This window comes from Crinia signifera, chromosome 3 (assembly GCF_055691185.1).
Source record: "Crinia signifera chromosome 3, ASM5569118v1, whole genome shotgun sequence".
NCBI classification, from domain to species: domain Eukaryota; kingdom Metazoa; phylum Chordata; class Amphibia; order Anura; family Myobatrachidae; genus Crinia; species Crinia signifera.
This window is the reverse complement of record NC_139219.1, coordinates 129,971,311-129,993,272: the sequence shown is the minus strand read 5'-3', so window position 1 is coordinate 129,993,272 and position 21,962 is coordinate 129,971,311. Positions and strand designations below refer to the sequence as shown.

Below are 21,962 nucleotides of genomic sequence, written 5' to 3'. Positions count from 1 at the left end.
CAGCATACTGTACTTTATTTTGTTTTTAGTCCTGCTAATTTTTCCGTTTTTAGCGGAGGGCTTCCTTAATCAGTTATTGCAGTTTACTGTAGTCTCTGGCGCAAATTTGTTCTGCGAATTTTTCCGTTTACAGTGGAAGGCATCCGTATGCGGGTCCCCTTAGTTCTGCGAATTTTTCCGTTTTTAGTGGAGGGCTTCCGTTAGTAACACAAATTTGTTCTGCGAATTTTTCCGTTTTTATAGTGGAGGGCTTCCGTAAGTAGTACGCTAATGTAGGGACAAAAACTTGAATGATGGGACTTGCTGTGTTTGACATGTGACCTGTGTCGACATGTGACATGCGTGGAAGGCGGCCACCATTACAGTATACTGTAGGCAACATGGCGCACAGAAACAGGAACTTCTCTGATGCGGAGCTCCTGATTTTGCTGCGGCATGTGGACAAATCCTTGGCCAGTAATGCCGAGAAGCACAGCGCATACAGGAGCGCAAAGGAGGAGATCGAGGAAGTCCTGCACAGGGAGAGGAGTATCCTCTCGCTGCAGAAGAGGTGGAGTGACCTGCTTCGGAGACAGCCAGATAAACTGGCCAAATTGAGGGCCAAGCTCAGCAGAGGTACTGTACAGTACATGACATTAACAAAATTAAAGTACATTAGTACTGTAGTACAGTATTTACTGTTATAGCGGGTATGGATAATTGGATAGACACAAACGCAAGGGGACGCGGACACCTGTGAAGCCCGCGTGGGTAAGCGTTTATCTGTACAGGTATCCGTGTCCCCTCGCGCCCGGTGCTCGCTGGGCTCGGTGGCTCGCTGCGCTCGCCACACTTTCTGTTCTGAACTCCACGGCGACGTGGATAGTGGGGTTATGAAAAGGTCGTTGGACACGTAACGCCGCCCCTCGTGGGCTCGCTGCGCTCGCCACGCTTCGGGTCGGCGTTGATAGTGGGGGTGGTTTACTGTGAAAAAAGGGAATCGGGACATCGGTCAGAATGAACTTAGGTCTACAGTCATTAGGTCGACCCCACTAGGTCGACTTGCAGGAAGGTCGACATGGGCCAAGGTGGACATGTGATTAAATTGACACAAGCATTACAGTATGTCAACATTCAAAAGGTCGACATGGTATATTCCAGTGTTTTTGGAATCCGCCATGTGCTGACAGGCGAAACTGTATTTCATGCCCTATCATCCACTAGGGCAGGGGTGTCAAACTCAAATTCATCCGGGGCCGCATCAGCAGTTTGGTCACCCTCAAAGGGCCGGTTCTACATCTTCCCCAATATTTGCAGATAATGGGAACGCCCATGAAACGCGGGGCGTATGCATAGGGTAATGAGGCTAAGTAGCCCCTCACGCCCCTCTACGCCCCCTGTGCGGCGTGTAAAGAATACGTGCGGCGAAATCGCCTGCACATGCGCAGAGTGACCTCTGCACATGTGCAGACGATAACCATCGGCGGGACGACCGCATGCGGAGAAATCTGCACCGATCAGAATATAGCCCATTGTCTGGCGGGAATGCTGTAATAGGTGTGTTGACCAAATGAAATGTCGACCTTGACCAAAGTCGACCTAAAACCATGTCGACCTTGCTTTCTGTCGACCTAGTGGTGTTGACCCAATGCACTAATGTTTGAAAGGACACTACAGTATACTGTAAATGTTATTTTTACACAGGACTTCAGAGGAGGAGGAGGAGGGAAATGCAGGCCGATACAGCCCCCACCGCCTCAACAAGCGGCGCCGCTCCATCTGAGAGTAAGTCCTGTCATTTGTTTATTGAGTTTGTGTATTTTTTCTTCCTTTCCAACTTGTGTCTTTTGTTGGCTTGCCGTTGGCCGAGGCTGAGGGGACGCAATGCACTTTTCTAGTGTCCATGTTGACTGTGTCGACATTCAGTCAACAATAATGAAAAACTCGATGGTGAACTTTTTGAATGTTGACCATACCCATGTCGACTTAATAATTTAGTTTTCCTAATGACCATGTCTCCCTAACCCATGTTGACCTTCAGTCATGTCGACCTTCATGCATGTCAACCTTCAGTGGTCGACCTAATGCTTGTAGACCTAATGTCTGTCTTTCCTATGACCCATCTTTGTTTGCTACTACAGTACAGTATACAGGTTGAGTATCCGGTATCCGGACATCCCTTATCCGAATGATTCCAAAAACCGTGGTTTTTGGAATCATTCGAATTTTTTTTTATTTTTTATTTTTTAACCCCTAACCCTCTTTTCATACTTACCAAGTCCCCGGGCGTCCACAGCAGGCCTCCGGCATCTTCTCCAGGGTCTCCAGCGGTCCCAGGAATGCATTGCGCGAGTGTGTGCGCGCGCCGGTGACGTCACCAGCTCCCGCACCCATAGACCTCACGGACACTTGTCCGTGTAAAAGCATGTATGGGGCCGGGCAGCTGACATCCGGCGATGTCAGATGCCCGCCCCCAACACATGCGTCACAGCCTCATTACCATGCGTACGCCCCGCGTTTGCATGGGAACGCCCATGAAACGCGGGGCGTATGCATAGGGAAATGAGGCTAAGTAGCCCCTCACGCCCCTATCCACCCCCTTTGCGGCGTTAAAAAAAATTGTGCGGCGATTTCGCCTGCACATGCGCACAGTGCCCTCTGCACATGCGCAGATCGAAAACATCGGCGGAACGGCCGCATGCGGCCGTTACCGCTTAGATCAGATTAAGGGCCTGTATACTGTATTTGTGAAAATCTGAAAGTTTTCTTCAAATGTGATGACTGGATTCCCCTTTTCAAAGCTGCATACTAGAGATGCCAGTTCACCCTCCTTTCTGTAGTGTTAAGTGCAGACAGATAATTTGATTAAGGGTCGCTATAAACCTGGACTGCATTGTCTAAAAAGGACATTTACATTTGAATCTTGTATCTGTAAAATCACACTACAGTATTAGCCTCCCCACTCCAAGTACACTAACTCATTAGCATTTCTATCTGGTAAAGCTCCACCACCAACCCCCACTAATGTATTGTCGTTTATAGGATACTGTATTTGTGAGAAACTGAAGCCAACCTTCCCTCGATGATTTAAATAAAAATTAAAAGACATGAAATGTTAGCATTGAAAAATGTTGGTTGGTTTACAGTATTTAGCAAAATATTTTGTCAAAAAGTTATACAGTATTCAGTGATGAAGCGCACATACTGTAGCGGTATAAAAGTGCAGCATCACCCATGTGCTCCCCCCAGTCCTCTGCCCCTGCAGCAGCATTCAGTTGGTCGACCTAAAGATGGTCGACAGTCATTAGGGCCTCACCACTAGGTCGACATACTGCAAGGTCCACATGGGACAAGGTCAACAAGTCATTAGGTCGGCATAGGATTTTTCACTGTTTAAAGAGCCGACAGGCGGTATTTCATGCCCTAATATCCACTAGGGCAGTGATGGCTAACCTTGACACTCCAGCTGTTAATGAACTACACATCCCAGCATGCCCTGCTACAGTTTTACTATTTGGCCATGCTAAAACTGATGCAGGGCATGCTGGGATGTGTAGTTCAACAACAGCTGGAGTGTTAAGGTTAGCCATCACTGCACTGGGGCATTGTGGGAGAATAAAATAGTGTGCCGAGTGCATGGACACTTAAAACTACAGTATGTCGACATTCGGATAAAAAAAAACAGTGAAAAACCCCATGTTGACCTTTCGACTGTCGACCTAGACCATGTCGACCTAAAGCTTGTGTCGACCTGATGACCTGTCGATCTTATCCCATGTCGACCTAGATACCTGTCGACCTTGCAGTATGTCGACCTTATGACTGTCGACAATCTTTAGGTCGACCATACAATCCATACCCCTCCCCCCACCCCCCCACCCCCAAAACATACATACAGTACTGTAAATGATTTCTGTAGGTAGAGTACTGTACTGTACTATATACTGTACAGTATCCCTTAAAAAATGGAGTCACTGGAGTGGGAGGCACATCATGCACCCTCCTCCTTTAAGCTCTTGGTCCCACTACTGCCTGACAGCGCTGCATCCACCTTAGGTCCACCTGTGGAGTGCCAGGTAGCAGCCTGTGTGCACTGTCCGCACGGGTTGCTGTCTTCTGCTGCTGCAATGCATACCTCCCAACTTCTGTGTTGGGGAAATAGGGACACTCGCGCGAGTGCCCGAAAAGGGGATGGGGCGTATGCAAATGAGGGCGCAGCTTATGCTAATTAGCCGCAACCTCATTTTCATACGAGAATAGACGCTGTGCAAAGGAGGCACAAAGGAGGCACTTGCCAGTGGCAGTACAAAATCCTGTACTGCACTGGCAAATGCCTCCATTTGAAACAACCACTATCCAGGACAGCCGTAAGCAGGGAATGCGCAGCGGTATGTGTCCTATCCACTTTGGAGCAGAGTGGATTTTCTAAAGTACAGTATGGCGGGCGCAGCACTTTATAAAATTCAGTCCACGCCTTTTTGTAAAGCCACCCCAGCCCTATTTACAGTAATAAGAGTACGGTAAGTTTATTAACAGTAAACAGCACTTGTTCTCATTTTTGACATTTTCCCACAGTGACTCCGATTGCAGACCAGGGCACCCTTCCAGCCCCCAGCGCCTCAGACGCTCCGTCTGAGAGTAAGTCCTGTCATTTCTTTATTGAGTTTGTGTTTTTTTTTCCTTTCTCTCCTAATTGTGTCTTCTCTTGGCGTGCCATTGGCCCACGCTGGTAGCGTGGGCCAATGGCAGCCTAGCGCAGCCCTGCGTAGTCAGCGTTGTGTCCATGTCAGGGGGGTGGGGGTGGAGCGTTGCGCCAATGCCTCTGATGCACAAAAGGAGGCAATAAATTCACCATCGGTACTCTCATGCTTAACAGACCTTAACACTTAACTTACTAACTTATCTAAAATAACGACACGGACACAAGTGCTGGCGTTTCAAAATAATGAATGTCAAATTTATTTTTGACAACAGACTAAACTATATATATATATATATATATATTGGTGGCGGCACTAAAGAACGGTCAGATTAAAGAAAGGGGGGTGGGTTAGGATCACCATACCATTCACACACCGCTGGTGACCAACTCTCCCAGCCACCACCCGGGTCGGTGGTGGCAGCCATCTTCCGTGCATAGAAGTATGGCTCGTGACAATCGATGCCTGGAGAGCTCACCCACTAACCTACACACATTCCATCTACACAATTGACCGTTCTTTACCGCCGCCCAGGTGAAGAAAAATAGAGACAGAAAATAGGGATGGGAAGGTGGGAAAATTTCCAGAGAGGAAGCTGACTCGTGATCACAAGACCCTCAGCCCTGCTAAAACTCCTCCCTTGACACCCATTGGCTGCCAGCCGCAGCCCTATCTGTCCCCACTGTTATTTCTTCCCCAGCATGAAATCCCCTAGGTGATTTATGTCACCTCTAGCTTAATCAGCCATCGGTGTTCCTTAAATTCACCATCGGTACTCTCATGCTTAACAGACCTTAACACTTAACTTACTAACTTATCTAAAATAACGACACGGACACAAGTGCTGGCGTTTCAAAATAATGAATGTCAAATTTATTTTTGACAACAGACTAAACTATATATATATATATATTGGTGGCGGCACTAAAGAACGGTCAGATTAAAGAAAGGGGGGTGGGTTAGGATCACCATACCATTCACACACCGCTGGTGACCAACTCTCCCAGCCACCACCCGGGTCGGTGGTGGCAGCCATCTTCCGTGCATAGAAGTATGGCTCGTGACAATCGATGCCTGGAGAGCTCACCCACTAACCTACACACATTCCATCTACACAATTGACCGTTCTTTACCGCCAAGCCAGGCCCTAAGCCGCAGCACCGCCACCAACAGAAAGAAAACGCTCAGCACCAACCTCTTAACCACAAAAACAAATCTGCCAGGAACATAGCCATTCCTTCTGGGCTCAGATGTACACCATCCTCCCTATAAAGCTCTTCCCTCCGAAAAATGATGCCATCATGCCGGATGACACCACCTCCACTCTCCAAAACATATCTCTCTACAGCTGCATTCACCTTTTTGCGAGAGCTATCCACCCGAGGGCAAGATCGTGCCGACCTCCACACGCGCCTGGGCACCATGGCTGACCAAACTAGCTTGCAATCTGGCCACGCCTGTGCCACAATATGCAAGTCCCGAATGATAAGGGACCGCAGCTCTAAAGTCGTACATTGCCCAACATCATTTCCACCTAAATGTACAATCAGCACCCTGGGGGTGCCATAGCTCTGCATGGCCCTTGACAGGTGTTCCTGCAAGGCACACCAACGCATGCCTCTCACTCCCAGCCACCGCACCATTCTTGCTTCCGGATACATGCACACGTCTGAGGCCCCGGGCGATCTTGCTGCCCAATAGACATACGAATGGCCCATGACCCACACGCTCCTGACATCTCGCCGACCTGCAACAGCGTATAACATTATTAAACATCACACCGGCAAATACAAAACTCAACACAAGCATTCAAGAAGGGAAAAGATAAAAAAGTTTTTTGGACCATGGCACCAGATCTTGAGGCACAAAACACACAAACCCCCGGAGTAATCTATCAGGTACGCCTTGACAAATTAGAGATCAGCCGAATTGTGCCCCCGGGGGAAATGTGAACACACCTCAAGACCCCCACAGTAGGTTGGCGAGTGCTTATGCATCCAGTGAACCATGATCCGGTAAAGTGACAGAAAGAGTTGGCCGAATGTACCTGCGAAAGACTGCGGAGCGCCATCGGCCCAGAGACTGAATCTCTGCGTCGGAGCGGCCCCCCGCAGCTGCAGACGTAGCAGCCCCGATCCTAAAGGAATGAGACCCAAACTCCTTTGGATCGAGGCCCAAGGCCCCCAGCGCCCGGCTCAAGACATGACAAAATTGGTACCTAGTAAGCGGTGACCCATCCTCATGCATCAACCACGCCCCCGTGTGGTCGGGGCGTACCAGCTGGAAGGCCAGGGCCATTTCCACCGGACATACCCCATCCACCGGACATGGGAGCAGGGACAGCCACCGCCCCCTCCCAGCCTGGTCAGTCTTGGACCGTCGCATGTGACACAGCACAGAATCCCTTTGGACCACCACATCGGCCACATCCAAAGGCGACGGGGCATTCTTGCGCGGTGCCACTAGCTCCCCGATCCTAAAGGCCCCGTGATATGCCATTGCGTACGCCATCCGGAACAACAGCACCTCGTATCGTGGGTAGCATATGTCCCGCAGGGCACCCAGCAGCGGTGGGAGCAGTGCAATATCAATCGGACGCCTACGGTCGGAGACTGCCGGAGTGGCCCGCTGCCAGCCCCTCAAAGCCCTAGAAACCAAAAATGACTTAGACGGGTCAGCACGACCATACAAAGCAGAGAAAAAGGATACCCCAGAAAGCACCCGCCTAACAGCGGCAACAGAATAATTCAATGAATACAGGTGCCAAACGAAAGACACCATAGCTGCCCTAGGCGTCTTACCTGCCTGCTCGGAGGATAGCCTGAAACGCTCCCACTCAAACCACCCTTCCTGGTAGCATCGCAAAGTCCTGGGTGCGATGGCCCGCATGGCTAAGCCTTCCATGCCGGCCTGATCATCTGCCAAACATAAGGGGGACAGGGTTCACCAAACATGCCAGCATTAGGGGCCAAGGCATGAAACCGTGCCCAATCCCCCCTAGAAAGCGCATCAGCTATGGAATTTTCTACCCCCGGCACATGTTTGGCAACAAACTGGATGTTCAAAAGCAAGCAACGTAACACCAAACGCGACAGCAGCCGCAGCACTGGAAGAGAGGAGGAGCCCTGTCGATTTATGGCCTGGACCACTCCTAAATTATCGCACCAGAAAACTATGGATGCATTTTTCAGGCTATCCCCCCACAGTTCTAGCGCCACCACTATAGGAAATAATTCTAGAAGCAGCAAATTTCTTGTGAGGCCCTCAGCAAACCACTCCACGGGCCATGGTTCGGCACACCATGATCCGTGCAGGTAGGCCCCAAAACCATTCCCGCCGGCCGCATCTGTGAACAATTCCAATTGAGCATTGCTACGGCGCGGAGCCGGCCATATCAACACCCCATTGAAATGTTCCAAAAAGGAGCTCCAAATCCGGAGATCCCTTTTTAGCTCAGCGGATAAGCGTACAAAATGCATCGGGTGCCGGATGCCCGCCATGGCGCGTTCGAGCTTTCTGCAGAAAACCCGACCCATGGGGATCACCCGGCATGCGAAATGTAGCAAACCTAGAAGTGACTGCAGCTGGCGCAACCTAAGCTTACCCGCGCACAGAGCTACCGAGACCTCCCCTTGTAGCCGTTCAAGCTTATCAAGGGGAAGCCTGCAGCAGCCGCCAAGCGTATCGATCTCAATGCCTAAAAATGAGAGACAGGTGACCGGCCCCTCTGTTTTCTCAGCAGCAATGGGCACCCCGAAAAATTCAAACAATCCCTGCACTATTTCCAGCAGCGCCGCGCAACGCGGGGATCCAGCCGGACCCACGCATAGGAAATCATCCAGATAATGCGCTAAGCCCCGCTCCCCCGACTCCCTCTGTGCGCACCAATGCAGGAAAGTGCTGAATTGTTCGAAATATGCGCAAGAGATTGAACAGCCCATGGGCAAGCACCTATCCACGTAAAAACCCGTGGGTAGCCGAAAGCCCATGAACCGGAACGAATCCGGATGCAGTGGCATCAGTCGGAAGGCCGACTCCACGTCAATCTTCGCAAGCAACGCCCCTGCGCCGAAACCCCTTACAATGGCCAACGCCTGCTCAAAGGACTGATAAGTGACCCGGCACAACTCCTCAGGAATTGCGTCGTTCACCGATGAGCCCGGTGGGTGGGATAGATGCTGGATAAGCCGAAACTTACCCGCCTCCTTTTTCGGGACCACCCCCACCGGGGAGAGCACTAGCTCCCCGACGGGAGGAGCCGCGAAAGGTCCCACCATCCGCCCCAAAGCCACTTCTTTAGCCACCTTTTCCAGCACAATATGGGGCATGTCAACCGCGGATTTCAAGTTCCTGGGGGATCCCGTGTTAACCTCGCCCCTAACGGGCAGGCGAAAGCCAAACCGGAAACCATCACCCAGGAAGGCCGCACTGATTTTGTCCGGGTATACGCTCAGCCATCCGGCCATGCGATCCACCCGGACCGGGGAGGGGGCCTTATTGCTGAGCAGCCCCGGCACCCGGCCTGGGCGTAATTGCCCCTTGCCGCCCCCTGTTGCAATCCCTGACTGGGTGAGGGCCCCAACAGCGGGCGCAGGCATGCTTGAACCTACAGCGCACTCCCAAGTTGCATCCCACCCCATTAAAGCCAAAGCATCTGCCCGCGGGTGCGCCACCCGCGCCACCTCGAAAGGGAGCATTAGCCCGACGAGCCACCACGCCAGCAGCTGGCGGCGTAGGGGGAGGGGTAGGAGGGGGAGGGGGAGGTGCACTGGAGGATACAGGTCTCTTCCCAACCCACAGTTCTACATCCTTACAACCAAAGTCTATGATGAATGACCCCGACTGTTTGTGTCGGAAGTCCTCATCATACGACTTCCACGCCATGCCGCCATCAGACATGAACATTTCGTGTATCATATGCATATACCGCACCATGTTCATGTGCTCCTCAGGCCTCGTCTCCAGATAGCAAGCGGCAAACATAAACATCCCCGATTGCCATCTTTGATAAGTACAATAGGCGGCCTCCCCCATACCCCCTTTCCGCTTTGCCGTGCGGTAGTCTTTCTCCGCCTGCGCAGTTAGGGTGAAAAAATTTACGTATTTCCCCTCATTAATCCTCTCGCGCACGCTCTGGCGCAAACCCCGACATACTGCCGTGTATTCGCAGCGCACCACGTTCCCTTTGGGGAAAAAGGGGGAACCCGAACTCCCGCTGGTGGACCGGGAATATCGGCGCCGCCGCCTAGAATGACGGTGTCTACGTCGTGACCTACGACCCCCCTCCTCCTCCGACGTCACAGAGTTGGACCCGGAGGAGGAAGAGGACGTGCGCGATTTCCGCCTGTGCCGTTTTTTCTTACTTGCCGTCTTACCTGCAGTTCCTGCCACGGCGACGGCCATATTCTGTTCCGTCGTGCCGGATGCGTCCCTTGAACCGGCCGGTGTACCAGGCATTGTTGTATCTTCAGCATGGGGAGTCACCCGAACAGCCGTGGACGTGGTAGAGACCGCAGCCTGCGGGAGGTACACAGGGGAGCAGCGCGGGGGAAGCATCCGCCCTTGTGGGGGATCTCTGAGAATTGTGGCTTAGCAGGGGGACCAGTACGGATACCAGCTGCTGCCACCTATCCTCTGCCTGCACTGTCTCTACAGGCTGTTGTGGCGGCAGTGCCAACGCCCTCGACACAGGTGCCCTCATGGCACCAACCCCCCTCCCGCGTCTGGACAATAGCCTGGCTCGCCGCAGCCACTGCCGTCTGGCTGCCTGCAAAGGGGACATCCCCACACTAGCCATGGGGGAGGGGGGGGGTTCACCGCCTCCCCTAGATCCCCTGAGACCTGATTCAGCCTAAGCCTGCCCCTACCCAACCTGCTGGCCAGCAGTGGTAACTGCGATGGGCGGCCAGCAGGTGGCGCATTTACAATTACAGGCTGCCTAGCTCTAGCCAGCCGGCTAGCAAGCAGGGGGATGCCAGAAGGGCGCCCTGCAGAGTGCCCTGTGCCCCCTTGATGTGCCTGCCCCCCGCTATATCCCGGCGCCTGGTTAACAGGGACAACGGCTACCTGCGGGGCCAACTGCGCATGCGCCGCCGCGGGCCTAGCGCCCGCCGCGACGCCTCTCCTGGGCCTATTGGAGGCTGAACTGCCGCGCGCAGCACCGCTGCGAGCCCCCCTGCCGCCTCTACCAAAAATTTCCAGAGAGGAAGCTGACTCGTGATCACAAGACCCTCAGCCCTGCTAAAACTCCTCCCTTGACACCCATTGGCTGCCAGCCGCAGCCCTATCTGTCCCCACTGTTATTTCTTCCCCAGCATGAAATCCCCTAGGTGATTTATGTCACCTCTAGCTTAATCAGCCATCGGTGTTCCTTTGCCACTGGCAGTACTAGTGTACATCCGGTACTGCACTGGCAAATGCCTCCTTTTGAAACAACCACTATCCAGGACAGCCGTAAGCAGGGAATGCACAGCGGTATGTGTCCTATCCACTTTGGAACAGAGTGGATTTTCTAAAGTACAGTATGGCGGGCGCAGCACTTTATAAAATCCAGTCCACGCCTTTTTGTAAACCCAGTAATGAGTACAGTAACTTTATTTAAACAGCACACTTTCTCATTTTTCTCATCTTCACACAGTGCCTCCGCTTGAAGGCGAGGACACCCTGCCCTTGCGGGCCGTTACAGCCCCCAGCGCCTCAGCCGCTCCGTCTGAGAGTAAGTCCTGTCATTTCTTTATTGAGTTTGTGTTTTTTTTTCCTTTCTCTCCTAATTGTGTCTTCTCTTGGCGTGCCATTGGCCCACGCTGGTAGCGTGGGCCAATGGCAGCCTAGCGCAGTGTACATCCGGTACTGCACTGGCAAATGCCTCCATTTGAAACAACCACTATCCAGGACAGCCGTAAGCAGGGAATGCGCAGCGGTATGTGTCCTATCCACTTTGGAGCAGAGTGGATTTTCTAAAGTACAGTATGGCGGGCGCAGCACTTTATAAAATTCAGTCCACGCATTTTTGTAAAGCCACCCCAGCCCTATTTACAGTAATAAGAGTACGGTAAGTTTATTAACAGTAAACAGCACTTGTTCTCATTTTTGACATTTTCCCACAGTGACTCCGATTGCAGACCAGGGCACCCTTCCAGCCCCCAGCGCCTCAGCCGCTCCGTCTGAGAGTAAGTCCTGTCATTTCTTTATTGAGTTTGTGTTTTTTTTTCCTTTCTCTCCTAATTGTGTCTTCTCTTGGCGTGCCATTGGCCCACGCTGGTAGCGTGGGCCAATGGCAGCCTAGCGCAGCCCTGCGTAGTCAGCGTTGTGTCCATGTCAGGGGGGTGGGGGTGGAGCGTTGCGCCAATGCCTCTGATGCACAAAAGGAGGCAATTGCCACTGGCAGTACTAGTGTACATCCGGTACTGCACTGGCAAATGCCTCCTTTTAAAACAACCACTATCCAGGGCAGCCGTAAGCAGGGAATGCACAGTGGTATGTGTCCTATCCACTTTGGAGCGGAGTGGATTTTCTAAAGTACAGTATGGCGGGCGCAGCACTTTATAAAATCCAGTCCACGCCTTTTTGTAAACCCAGTAATGAGTACAGTAACTTTATTTAAACAGCACACTTTCTCATTTTTCTCATCTTCACACAGTGCCTCCGCTTGAAGGCGAGGACACCCTGCCCTTGCGGGCCGTTACAGCCCCCAGCGCCTCAGCCGCTCCGTCTGAGAGTAAGTCCTGTCATTTCTTTATTGAGTTTGTGTTTTTTTTTCCTTTCTCTCCTAATTGTGTCTTCTCTTGGCGTGCCATTGGCCCACGCTGGTAGCGTGGGCCAATGGCAGCCTAGCGCAGCCCTGCGTAGTCAGCGTTGTGTCCATGTCAGGGGGGTGGGGGTGGAGCGTTGCGCCAATGCCTCTGATGCACAAAAGGAGGCAATTGCCACTGGCAGTACTAGTGTACATCCGGTACTGCACTGGCAAATGCCTCCATTTGAAACAACCACTATCCAGGACAGCCGTAAGCAGGGAATGCGCAGCGGTATGTGTCCTATCCACTTTGGAGCAGAGTGGATTTTCTAAAGTACAGTATGGCGGGCGCAGCACTTTATAAAATTCAGTCCACGCCTTTTTGTAAAGCCACCCCAGCCCTATTTACAGTAATAAGAGTACGGTAAGTTTATTAACAGTAAACAGCACTTGTTCTCATTTTTGACATTTTCCCACAGTGACTCCGATTGCAGACCAGGGCACCCTTCCAGCCCCCAGCGCCTCAGCCGCTCCGTCTGAGAGTAAGTCCTGTCATTTCTTTATTGAGTTTGTGTTTTTTTTTCCTTTCTCTCCTAATTGTGTCTTCTCTTGGCGTGCCATTGGCCCACGCTGGTAGCGTGGGCCAATGGCAGCCTAGCGCAGCCCTGCGTAGTCAGCGTTGTGTCCATGTCAGGGGGGTGGGGGTGGAGCGTTGCGCCAATGCCTCTGATGCACAAAAGGAGGCAATTGCCACTGGCAGTACTAGTGTACATCCGGTACTGCACTGGCAAATGCCTCCTTTTGAAACAACCACTATCCAGGGCAGCCGTAAGCAGGGAATGCACAGCGGTATGTGTCCTATCCACTTTGGAGCGGAGTGGATTTTCTAAAGTACAGTATGGCGGGCGCAGCACTTTATAAAATCCAGTCCACGCCTTTTTGTAAACCCAGTAATGAGTACAGTAACTTTATTTAAACAGCACACTTTCTCATTTTTCTCATCTTCACACAGTGCCTCCGCTTGAAGGCGAGGACCCCCTGCCCTTGCGGGCCGTTACAGCCCCCAGCGCCTCAGCCGCTCCGTCTGAGAGTAAGTCCTGTCATTTCTTTATTGAGTTTGTGTTTTTTTTTCCTTTCTCTCCTAATTGTGTCTTCTCTTGGCGTGCCATTGGCCCACGCTGGTAGCGTGGGCCAATGGCAGCCTAGCGCAGCCCTGCATAGTCAGCGTTGTGTCCATGTCAGGGGGGTGGGGGTGGAGCGTTGCGCCAATGCCTCTGATGCACAAAAGGAGGCAATTGCCACTGGCAGTACTAGTGTACATCCGGTACTGCACTGACAAATGCCTCCTTTTGAAACAACCACTATCCAGGGCAGCCGTAAGCAGGGAATGCGCAGCGGTATGTGTCCTATCCACTTTGGAGCGGAGTGGATTTTCTAAAGTACAGTATGGCGGGCGCAGCACTTTATAAAATCCAGTCCACGCCTTTTTGTAAACCCAGTAATGAGTACAGTAACTTTATTTAAACAGCACACTTTCTCATTTTTCTCATCTTCACACAGTGCCTCCGCTTGAAGGCGAGGACACCCTGCCCTTGCGGGCCGTTACTGCCCCCAGCGCCTCAGCCGCTCCGTCTGAGAGTAAGTCCTGTCATTTCTTTATTGAGTTTGTGTTTTTTTTTCCTTTCTCTCCTAATTGTGTCTTTTCTTAGCGTGCCATTGGCCCACGCTGGTAGCGTGGGCCAATGGCAGCCTAGCGCAGCCCTGCGTAGTCAGCGTTGTGTCCATGTCAGGGGGGTGGGGGTGGAGCGTTGCGCCAATGCCTCTGATGCACAAAAGGAGGCAATTGCCACTGGCAGTACTAGTGTACATCCGGTACTGCACTGGCAAATGCCTCCATTTGAAACAACCACTATCCAGGACAGCCGTAAGCAGGGAATGCGCAGCGGTATGTGTCCTATCCACTTTGGAGCAGAGTGGATTTTCTAAAGTACAGTATGGCGGGCGCAGCACTTTATAAAATTCAGTCCACGCCTTTTTGTAAAGCCACCACAGCCCTATTTACAGTATTAAGAGTACGGTAAGTTTATTAACAGTAAACAGCACTTGTTCTCATTTTTGACATTTTCCCACAGTGACTCCGATTGCAGACCAGGGCACCCTTCCAGCCCCCAGCGCCTCAGCCGCTCCGTCTGAGAGTAAGTCCTGTCATTTCTTTATTGAGTTTGTGTTTTTTTTTCCTTTCTCTCCTAATTGTGTCTTCTCTTGGCGTGCCATTGGCCCACGCTGGTAGCGTGGGCCAATGGCAGCCTAGCGCAGCCCTGCGTAGTCAGCGTTGTGTCCATGTCAGGGGGGTGGGGGTGGAGCGTTGCGCCAATGCCTCTGATGCACAAAAGGAGGCAATTGCCACTGGCAGTACTAGTGTACATCCGGTACTGCACTGGCAAATGCCTCCTTTTGAAACAACCACTATCCAGGGCAGCCGTAAGCAGGGAATGCACAGCGGTATGTGTCCTATCCACTTTGGAGCGGAGTGGATTTTCTAAAGTACAGTATGGCGGGCGCAGCACTTTATAAAATCCAGTCCACGCCTTTTTGTAAACCCAGTAATGAGTACAGTAACTTTATTTAAACAGCACACTTTCTCATTTTTCTCATCTTCACACAGTGCCTCCGCTTGAAGGCGAGGACACCCTGCCCTTGCGGGCCGTTACAGCCCCCAGCGCCTCAGCCGCTCCGTCTGAGAGTAAGTCCTGTCATTTCTTTATTGAGTTTGTGTTTTTTTTCCTTTCTCTCCTAATTGTGTCTTCTCTTGGCGTGCCATTGGCCCACGCTGGTAGCGTGGGCCAATGGCAGCCTAGCGCAGCCCTGCGTAGTCAGCGTTGTGTCCATGTCGGGGGGGTGGGGGTGGAGCGTTGCGCCAATGCCTCTGATGCACAAAAGGAGGCAATTGCCACTGGCAGTACTAGTGTACATCCGGTACTGCACTGGCAAATGCCTCCTTTTGAAACAACCACTATCCAGGGCAGCCGTAAGCAGGGAATGCGCAGCGGTATGTGTCCTATCCACTTTGGAGCGGAGTGGATTTTCTAAAGTACAGTATGGCGGGCGCAGCACTTTATAAAATCCAGTCCACGCCTTTTTGTAAACCCAGTAATGAGTACAGTAACTTTATTTAAACAGCACACTTTCTCATTTTTCTCATCTTCACACAGTGCCTCCGCTTGAAGGCGAGGACACCCTGCCCTTGCGGGCCGTTACAGCCCCCAGCGCCTCAGCCGCTCCGTCTGAGAGTAAGTCCTGTCATTTCTTTATTGAGTTTGTGTTTTTTTTCTTCCTTTCCAACTTGTGTCTTTTCTTGGCGTGCCGTTGGCCGAGGCTGAGGGGACGCAATGCACTTTTCTAGTGTCCATGTTGACTGTGTCGACATTCAGTCAACAATAATGAAAAACTCGATGGTGAACTTTTTGAATGTTGACCATACCCATGTCGACCTAATAATTTAGTTTTCCTAATGACCATGTCTCCCTAACCCATGTTGACCTTCAGTCATGTCGACCTTCATGCATGTCAACCTTCAGTGGTCGAACTAATGCTTGTAGACCTACAGTAATGTCTGTCTTTCCTATGACCCATCTTTGTTTGCTACTACAGTACAGTATACAGGTTGAGTATCCGGTATCCGGACATCCCTTATCCGAATGATTCCAAAAACCGTGGTTTTTGGAATCATTTGAATTTTTTTTTTTTTTTTATCCCCTAACCCTCTTTTCATACTTACCAAGTCCCCGGGCGTCCACAGCAGGCCTCCGGCATCTTCTCCAGGGTCTCCAGCAGTCCCAGGAATGCATTGCGCGCGCACACTCGCGCAATGCATTCCTGGGACCGCTGGAGACCAGGAGAAGATGTCGGAGGCCTGCTGTGGCCGCCTGGGGACTGCGCGGACGCCGAGGGACGCCCGGGGACCATCAGGGGACAGGTAAGTATGGCTGCAAAAAAAATATTCCAAAAACCGGAAAATTCCCCTATCCGAAATGCTCGCGGTCCCGAGCATTTCGGATAGGGGATACTCAACCTGTACTGTACTGTATTTGTGAAAATCTGAAAGTTTTCTTCAAATGTGATGACTGGATTCCCCTTTTCAAAGCTGCATACTAGAGATGCCAGTTCACCCTCCTTTCTGTAGTGTTAAGTGCAGACAGATAATTTGATTAAGGGTCGCTATAAACCTGGACTGCATTGTCTAAAAAGGACATTTACATTTGAATCTTGTATCTGTGAAAGGAAAAATCACACTACAGTATTAGCCTCCCCACTCCAAGTACACTAACTCATTAGCATTTCTATCTGGTAAAGCTCCACCACCAACCCCCACTAATGTATTGTCGTTTATAGGATACTGTATTTGTGAGAAACTGAAGCCAACCTTCCCTCGATGATTTAAATAAAAATTAAAAGACATGAAATGTTAGCATTGAAAAATGTTGGTTGGTTTACAGTATTTAGCAAAATATTTTGTCAAAAAGTTATACAGTATTCAGTGATGAAGCGCACATACTGTAGCGGTATAAAAGTGCAGCATCACCCATGTGCTCCCCCCAGTCCTCTGCCCCTGCAGCAGCATTCAGTTGGTCGACCTAAAGATGGTCGACAGTCATTAGGGCCTCACCACTAGGTCGACATACTGCAAGGTCCACATGGGACAAGGTCAACAAGTCATTAGGTCGGCATAGGATTTTTCACTGTTTAAAGAGCCGACAGGCGGTATTTCATGCCCTAATATCCACTAGGGCAGTGATGGCTAACCTTGACACTCCAGCTGTTAATGAACTACACATCCCAGCATGCCCTGCTACAGTTTTACTATTTGGCCATGCTAAAACTGATGCAGGGCATGCTGGGATGTGTAGTTCAACAACAGCTGGAGTGTTAAGGTTAGCCATCACTGCACTGGGGCATTGTGGGAGAATAAAATAGTGTGCCGAGTGCATGGACACTTAAAACTACAGTATGTCGACATTCGGATAAAAAAAAACAGTGAAAAACCCCATGTTGACCTTTCGACTGTCGACCTAGACCATGTCGACCTAAAGCTTGTGTCGACCTGATGACCTGTCGATCTTATCCCTAATTGTGGTGACATGTCTTCCAACAGCCCAGCAACCCCCTCAACAAGTGGGAGCTCCCAGACAGCTCTGGAGAGGCCGTATCAGCCCTCCACCTAGTAAGTACAGTACATGTTTTTGTTTACAGTATTTGTTAGTTTTTCTCTCTATGGGGCTGCATCAGATGTTACAGTACTGTACAGTGGTGCAAGTAGAATTTTTTTCTTGGTGGTACTGATAGCTTCCACCAAAAATGGGCGTGGCCATGTGTCATGAGGGGGGATGGTCACACAAAGCTAGGGGAGTGACTTATACCCCTTTTAAACCAAAATCCTTGGTTGGACCTGATCTTTGTACACAGGAGTTTCCAGGGTTGAACCCAGCTTTAGACCCCATTTACACAGCACTATGTCCCAGGTCGGACCCAGGTCTGCGCCATTTATACTGAACCTGGGTCAGCCCTGCTTTTCCCTTTGGATGACATTAAAAAATGTCCATTTTAGGACTGATAAACTTCCAGTCAACCTTCCGTCATTGATTAAAAAAATAAAATAAAAAAGACATGAAAAGTTAGCATTGAAAAATGTTGGTTTGTTTATTTTGTTAAATATTTTTTCAAAAAGTTTTATTCAGTGCTCAAGGACACATACAGTAGCGGTATAAAAGTACAGCATCAACCATGTGAGCTCCCCTGTGGAACCTGGGTTGGGACCATTTACACCACCCACGACCCAGGTCCAACCAGTGTTTACAGTAACTTCGGTCAGGACCTGGGTAGGAAACCAGTGTTACTGGACCAGGGTGGCCCCTTTTACACCAACACTGACCTGTGTCCAGTATACTGTATTATGGAGGCAAGTGCTGCTAATATACCCCACCTCCCTTCCATGCCCTCTTACACATGCGCAGAAATACTGTACAAGTGTGTCTGCTTGTGCTCACCTCTGAATTAGGCACTCTGTCTCTCTTCACCCCTCTCTACTGTACAGCATACAGTATCCTCTACGCTCAAGACTTTATTGTTACCTATTGTATTACAGTATACTGTATCAGCAAGCTCAAATTTTGGTGCAATTTTTTTTACAGACCTGAAATACCCAGAGGTGCCAATTGAAGAGGACATGACGGACACCTGCAGTATGGACACCTGGAGCTGTTCATCCCCGGAGCCCCAGGAAAATTGGAGCTACTGTTCCTGCCGCTCGGAGGAAGAAAGCGAGGTGGCAGCAGCGCTTCCTCCTGCATCCAGCAGAACTCCCCCAGGGTGTAAGTACTGTACTCATGGCCAGCAACAGCAATCCTGGGGCCCCATAAATTGATCTCTCTGGGGCCCCTTCCCCATCAAGCATAGTAGTGGTGTGGAGCAGGGGGGGAGTAATAGTGTGGAGAAGGGAGGGAGGGAGGGAGTAATAATGCAGAGCAGGAGGGAGGGTGGGAGTAATAGTGCGGAGCAGGGAGGGAGGGAGGGTAGGAGTAGTAGTGTGGAGCAGGGAGGGAACGTGGGAGTAATGGTGTGGAGCATTGAGGGAGTTGTGGAGTCCACCTGTAAAGCCATATACAGTACAGTACTGTACTGTACCTGTGCACTACAAAATTCCCTCAATATTGCCATTCTGTATACTGTACAGAATGACCCATACTGTATGAAGAATGCCCCCCTTTAGTGCCTACAGTAATTACAGTATGCATTCAACCCCCCCCCCCCCCATCACCTAATGCACAATGCCCCCTGACTTGTGTAATGCCTTCATTCATCAACACTCACTGCTGCAACTGCTTCTGCTGCATTGAATACTGGCCTACAGTATGGATAGCTGTCCTGAGATTCTGTCTCCAGGAGCAGCTGAAATGGGAGCTGCTCCATCTGTACATTACTGTACACAGAAAGTTGTGCTCCACTATGACAATTCTTATGACTTTATTGGTGTTCATACAGTACTGTACAGTACACTAGTGTACAGTACTGTATGTGCTGCAGTATGAGACACTATTGTTCAGTACTGTACAGTAAAGTATTTGTACTGTACTGTACAGTACCGTATGTACTGTACAATATGCTGTACTGTATTACTATTGTTACAGAAAATGATCAAACATTTCTTTTTCCACAGTGCATTCCCCTTGGCTACCTTGGCAGTACGAACAAACTCCTCCCCAACCATGTAAGTAGTAGTAGTAGCAGTACGTTTATTTATTAGGCGCCACCAGTGGCGCCGGAAGGGGGGGGGGCGAGGGGGCAGCTTGCCCCCCCCAAAATTACTGAGGCGCTAAAGCAGCTGTGCGGGCGGCTGATTAATCAGTAATATAGGCGGGCGGGCGGTGGGCTGATTAAGCTTGATCCAGCCTCCCGCCCGTCCGCCTATATTACTGATTAATCGCAGCCGCCCGCCCGCACAGCTGCTTTAGCGCCTCAGCAAGAATCCGATTCCTATTCGCAGCCGTCCGCCCACATGGATGACTTCTGCGGGGAGATGTTGAGAACCAGCGCCCGCCAATCACAGTGGCTGTGGATGTGATGCGTCCACAGTGATTGGCGGGCGTGATGCGGGCCGTAGGGAGGGAGACTGGTCGCGTGGATCAGTGCATGGGCGGGAGCCGCGGGAGCATCCTACAACAGCCGCAGCAGCAGCCATCACGCTGTGCTGCCACAACTAAAACTTAAAGGTAAATGCTGCTCCTCTCACCCTCCCTTCCCCAGTGACTCCTGGATCCAGGGGTTGTCATTTACCCCTGGATTCACACCCAAACAGGTTTATGTAATTATGTCTGATTATCATAATCAGACATAATCACATAAATCTGTTTGGGGGTGACAGTGCCACTTTTTCCACTTTTTACGAGTAAATGACAACCCCTGGATTAATGTCAGTCCTGGTGTCTCTGGCCACATGTACTGTATATGCCGCTGCCCGGTGTATAATGCCCACGTGTACAGTATATGCCGCTGCCCTGTGTATAATGCCCATGCGTAAATGCCGCTGCCTAGTGTATAATGCCCACGCATATACAGTATGCCGCTGCCCTGTGTATAATGCCCACGTGTACAGTATATGCCGCTGCCAGTGTGTATAGTGCCCGGGGGTAACATATAGCAATTTAGGGTGCGCCAAAATGAGATTATATCTTGCCCCCCCCCCAACCTAAAAACGTTCCAGCGCCCCTGGGCGCCACAAAGTGTCCACAGCGCCGTACATACAGTACTGTAGCAAACAAAAAAACAAATTACAAGGTAACGTACTGTACAGGGTGTGTTGAAAATTACAGCATACTGTAAATAGGGGTACAGTATACTGTAGCTGGTAGAACTAAAATCAGCATCAGTTCAGAAGTACTGTAGGTGTTGAAATGAAGTACAGTACAGTACAGTAGATGAAGGGAACAACAGGAGAGGAGCACAGGTGAGGTAAAGAGGTAGGGTGAGTACTGGAGGAAGGAGGGCCCTACTCATAAGAGTTAACAGACTACAGTAAAAGGAGGACGAACGAAAAACAATAGGATACTGTACTGTAAGTACTGTAGGAACAGATGGGAACGGAGGCATGATAGGAGGATCAAAAGAGGTTAGGAGGAGGGATAGGCTAGTCGAAAAAAGTGGGTTTTGAGGGAGCGCTTGAAGGAGGTAAGGGAATCAGAAAGCCTGATACAGTAGGTGGCGGGAGGTTGTTCCAGGAGGCAGAGGTAGAGTGGCGGGAGAGGAAGATGAGCCTAGCAGCAGCGTTAATAATGGATTGGAGTGGTGCAAGGCGTGTTCGAGGTAACCCAGAGAGAAGGATGTTGCAGTAGTCAAGGCGGGAGATGACAAGAGAGTGAATGAGAATTTTGGTCGTGTCAGTGGAGAGGAATGGTCTGATGCGTGAGATGTTGCGTAGGTTAAAACGGCAAGACTTGGAGAGAGCACGAATGTGGGGGGTGAAAGAGAGGGAGGAGTCAATGATGACACCAAGGCCGCGCGTTTGGTCGGTGGAGGTGATCTCGGTTTCACCAATGCTGATGAAGATACTGTAGTGGGAAAAAGGGTACTGTACAGTATGTTCGGGGGATGGAAGATTAGAAGTTTAGTTTTAAACTAGTAGTAAACTGACAGTGCTTTTTTTTTTACAGCAACTCCTGCACCATCAATTCAGGATGAAGACCAACAAGGTACAGTACAGTTTTGTACTTCTTAATACTGTAACTTACAGTACAGGTGTTTTTAAACCTTTTTTTTTTACAGTAATTAAGGCTTTCACCACTGTCTCTCAACTTAATTCCCCACACGGTGCCTTGTAACTGTAAAGTACTCAACTTGTATTACTGTTCTAAAACTGTTAATTTTTTTTTATTTTCACAGATGCCATACGAAGTGAAATCGGGAGACTGATTGCGACCGAAAATGAAGTTTTTAATTATATTTTAAAAAATATATAAATAATTTATTTTGTTTTAAATGTGCAGTGCTATTTATTTGTG

At 50.3% G+C, this 21,962-nt stretch overlaps 1 protein-coding gene across 1 annotated transcript; it reads left to right on the top strand.

Moving 5' to 3' along the window:
* Nucleotides 1-380: 380 nt before the first annotated feature.
* LOC146062919 (uncharacterized) lies at nucleotides 381-21,940 on the top strand. The gene is made up of 7 exons (XM_083174928.1): nucleotides 381-615; nucleotides 15,624-15,701; nucleotides 17,564-17,632; nucleotides 18,600-18,779; nucleotides 19,625-19,675; nucleotides 21,615-21,653; nucleotides 21,844-21,940. The coding sequence occupies exons 1-7, from the start codon at nucleotides 381-383 to the stop codon at nucleotides 21,918-21,920; spliced, it is 729 nt and encodes a 242-aa protein (XP_083031054.1). The 3' UTR covers nucleotides 21,921-21,940.
* The last annotated feature ends 22 nt before the right edge of the window (nucleotides 21,941-21,962 follow it).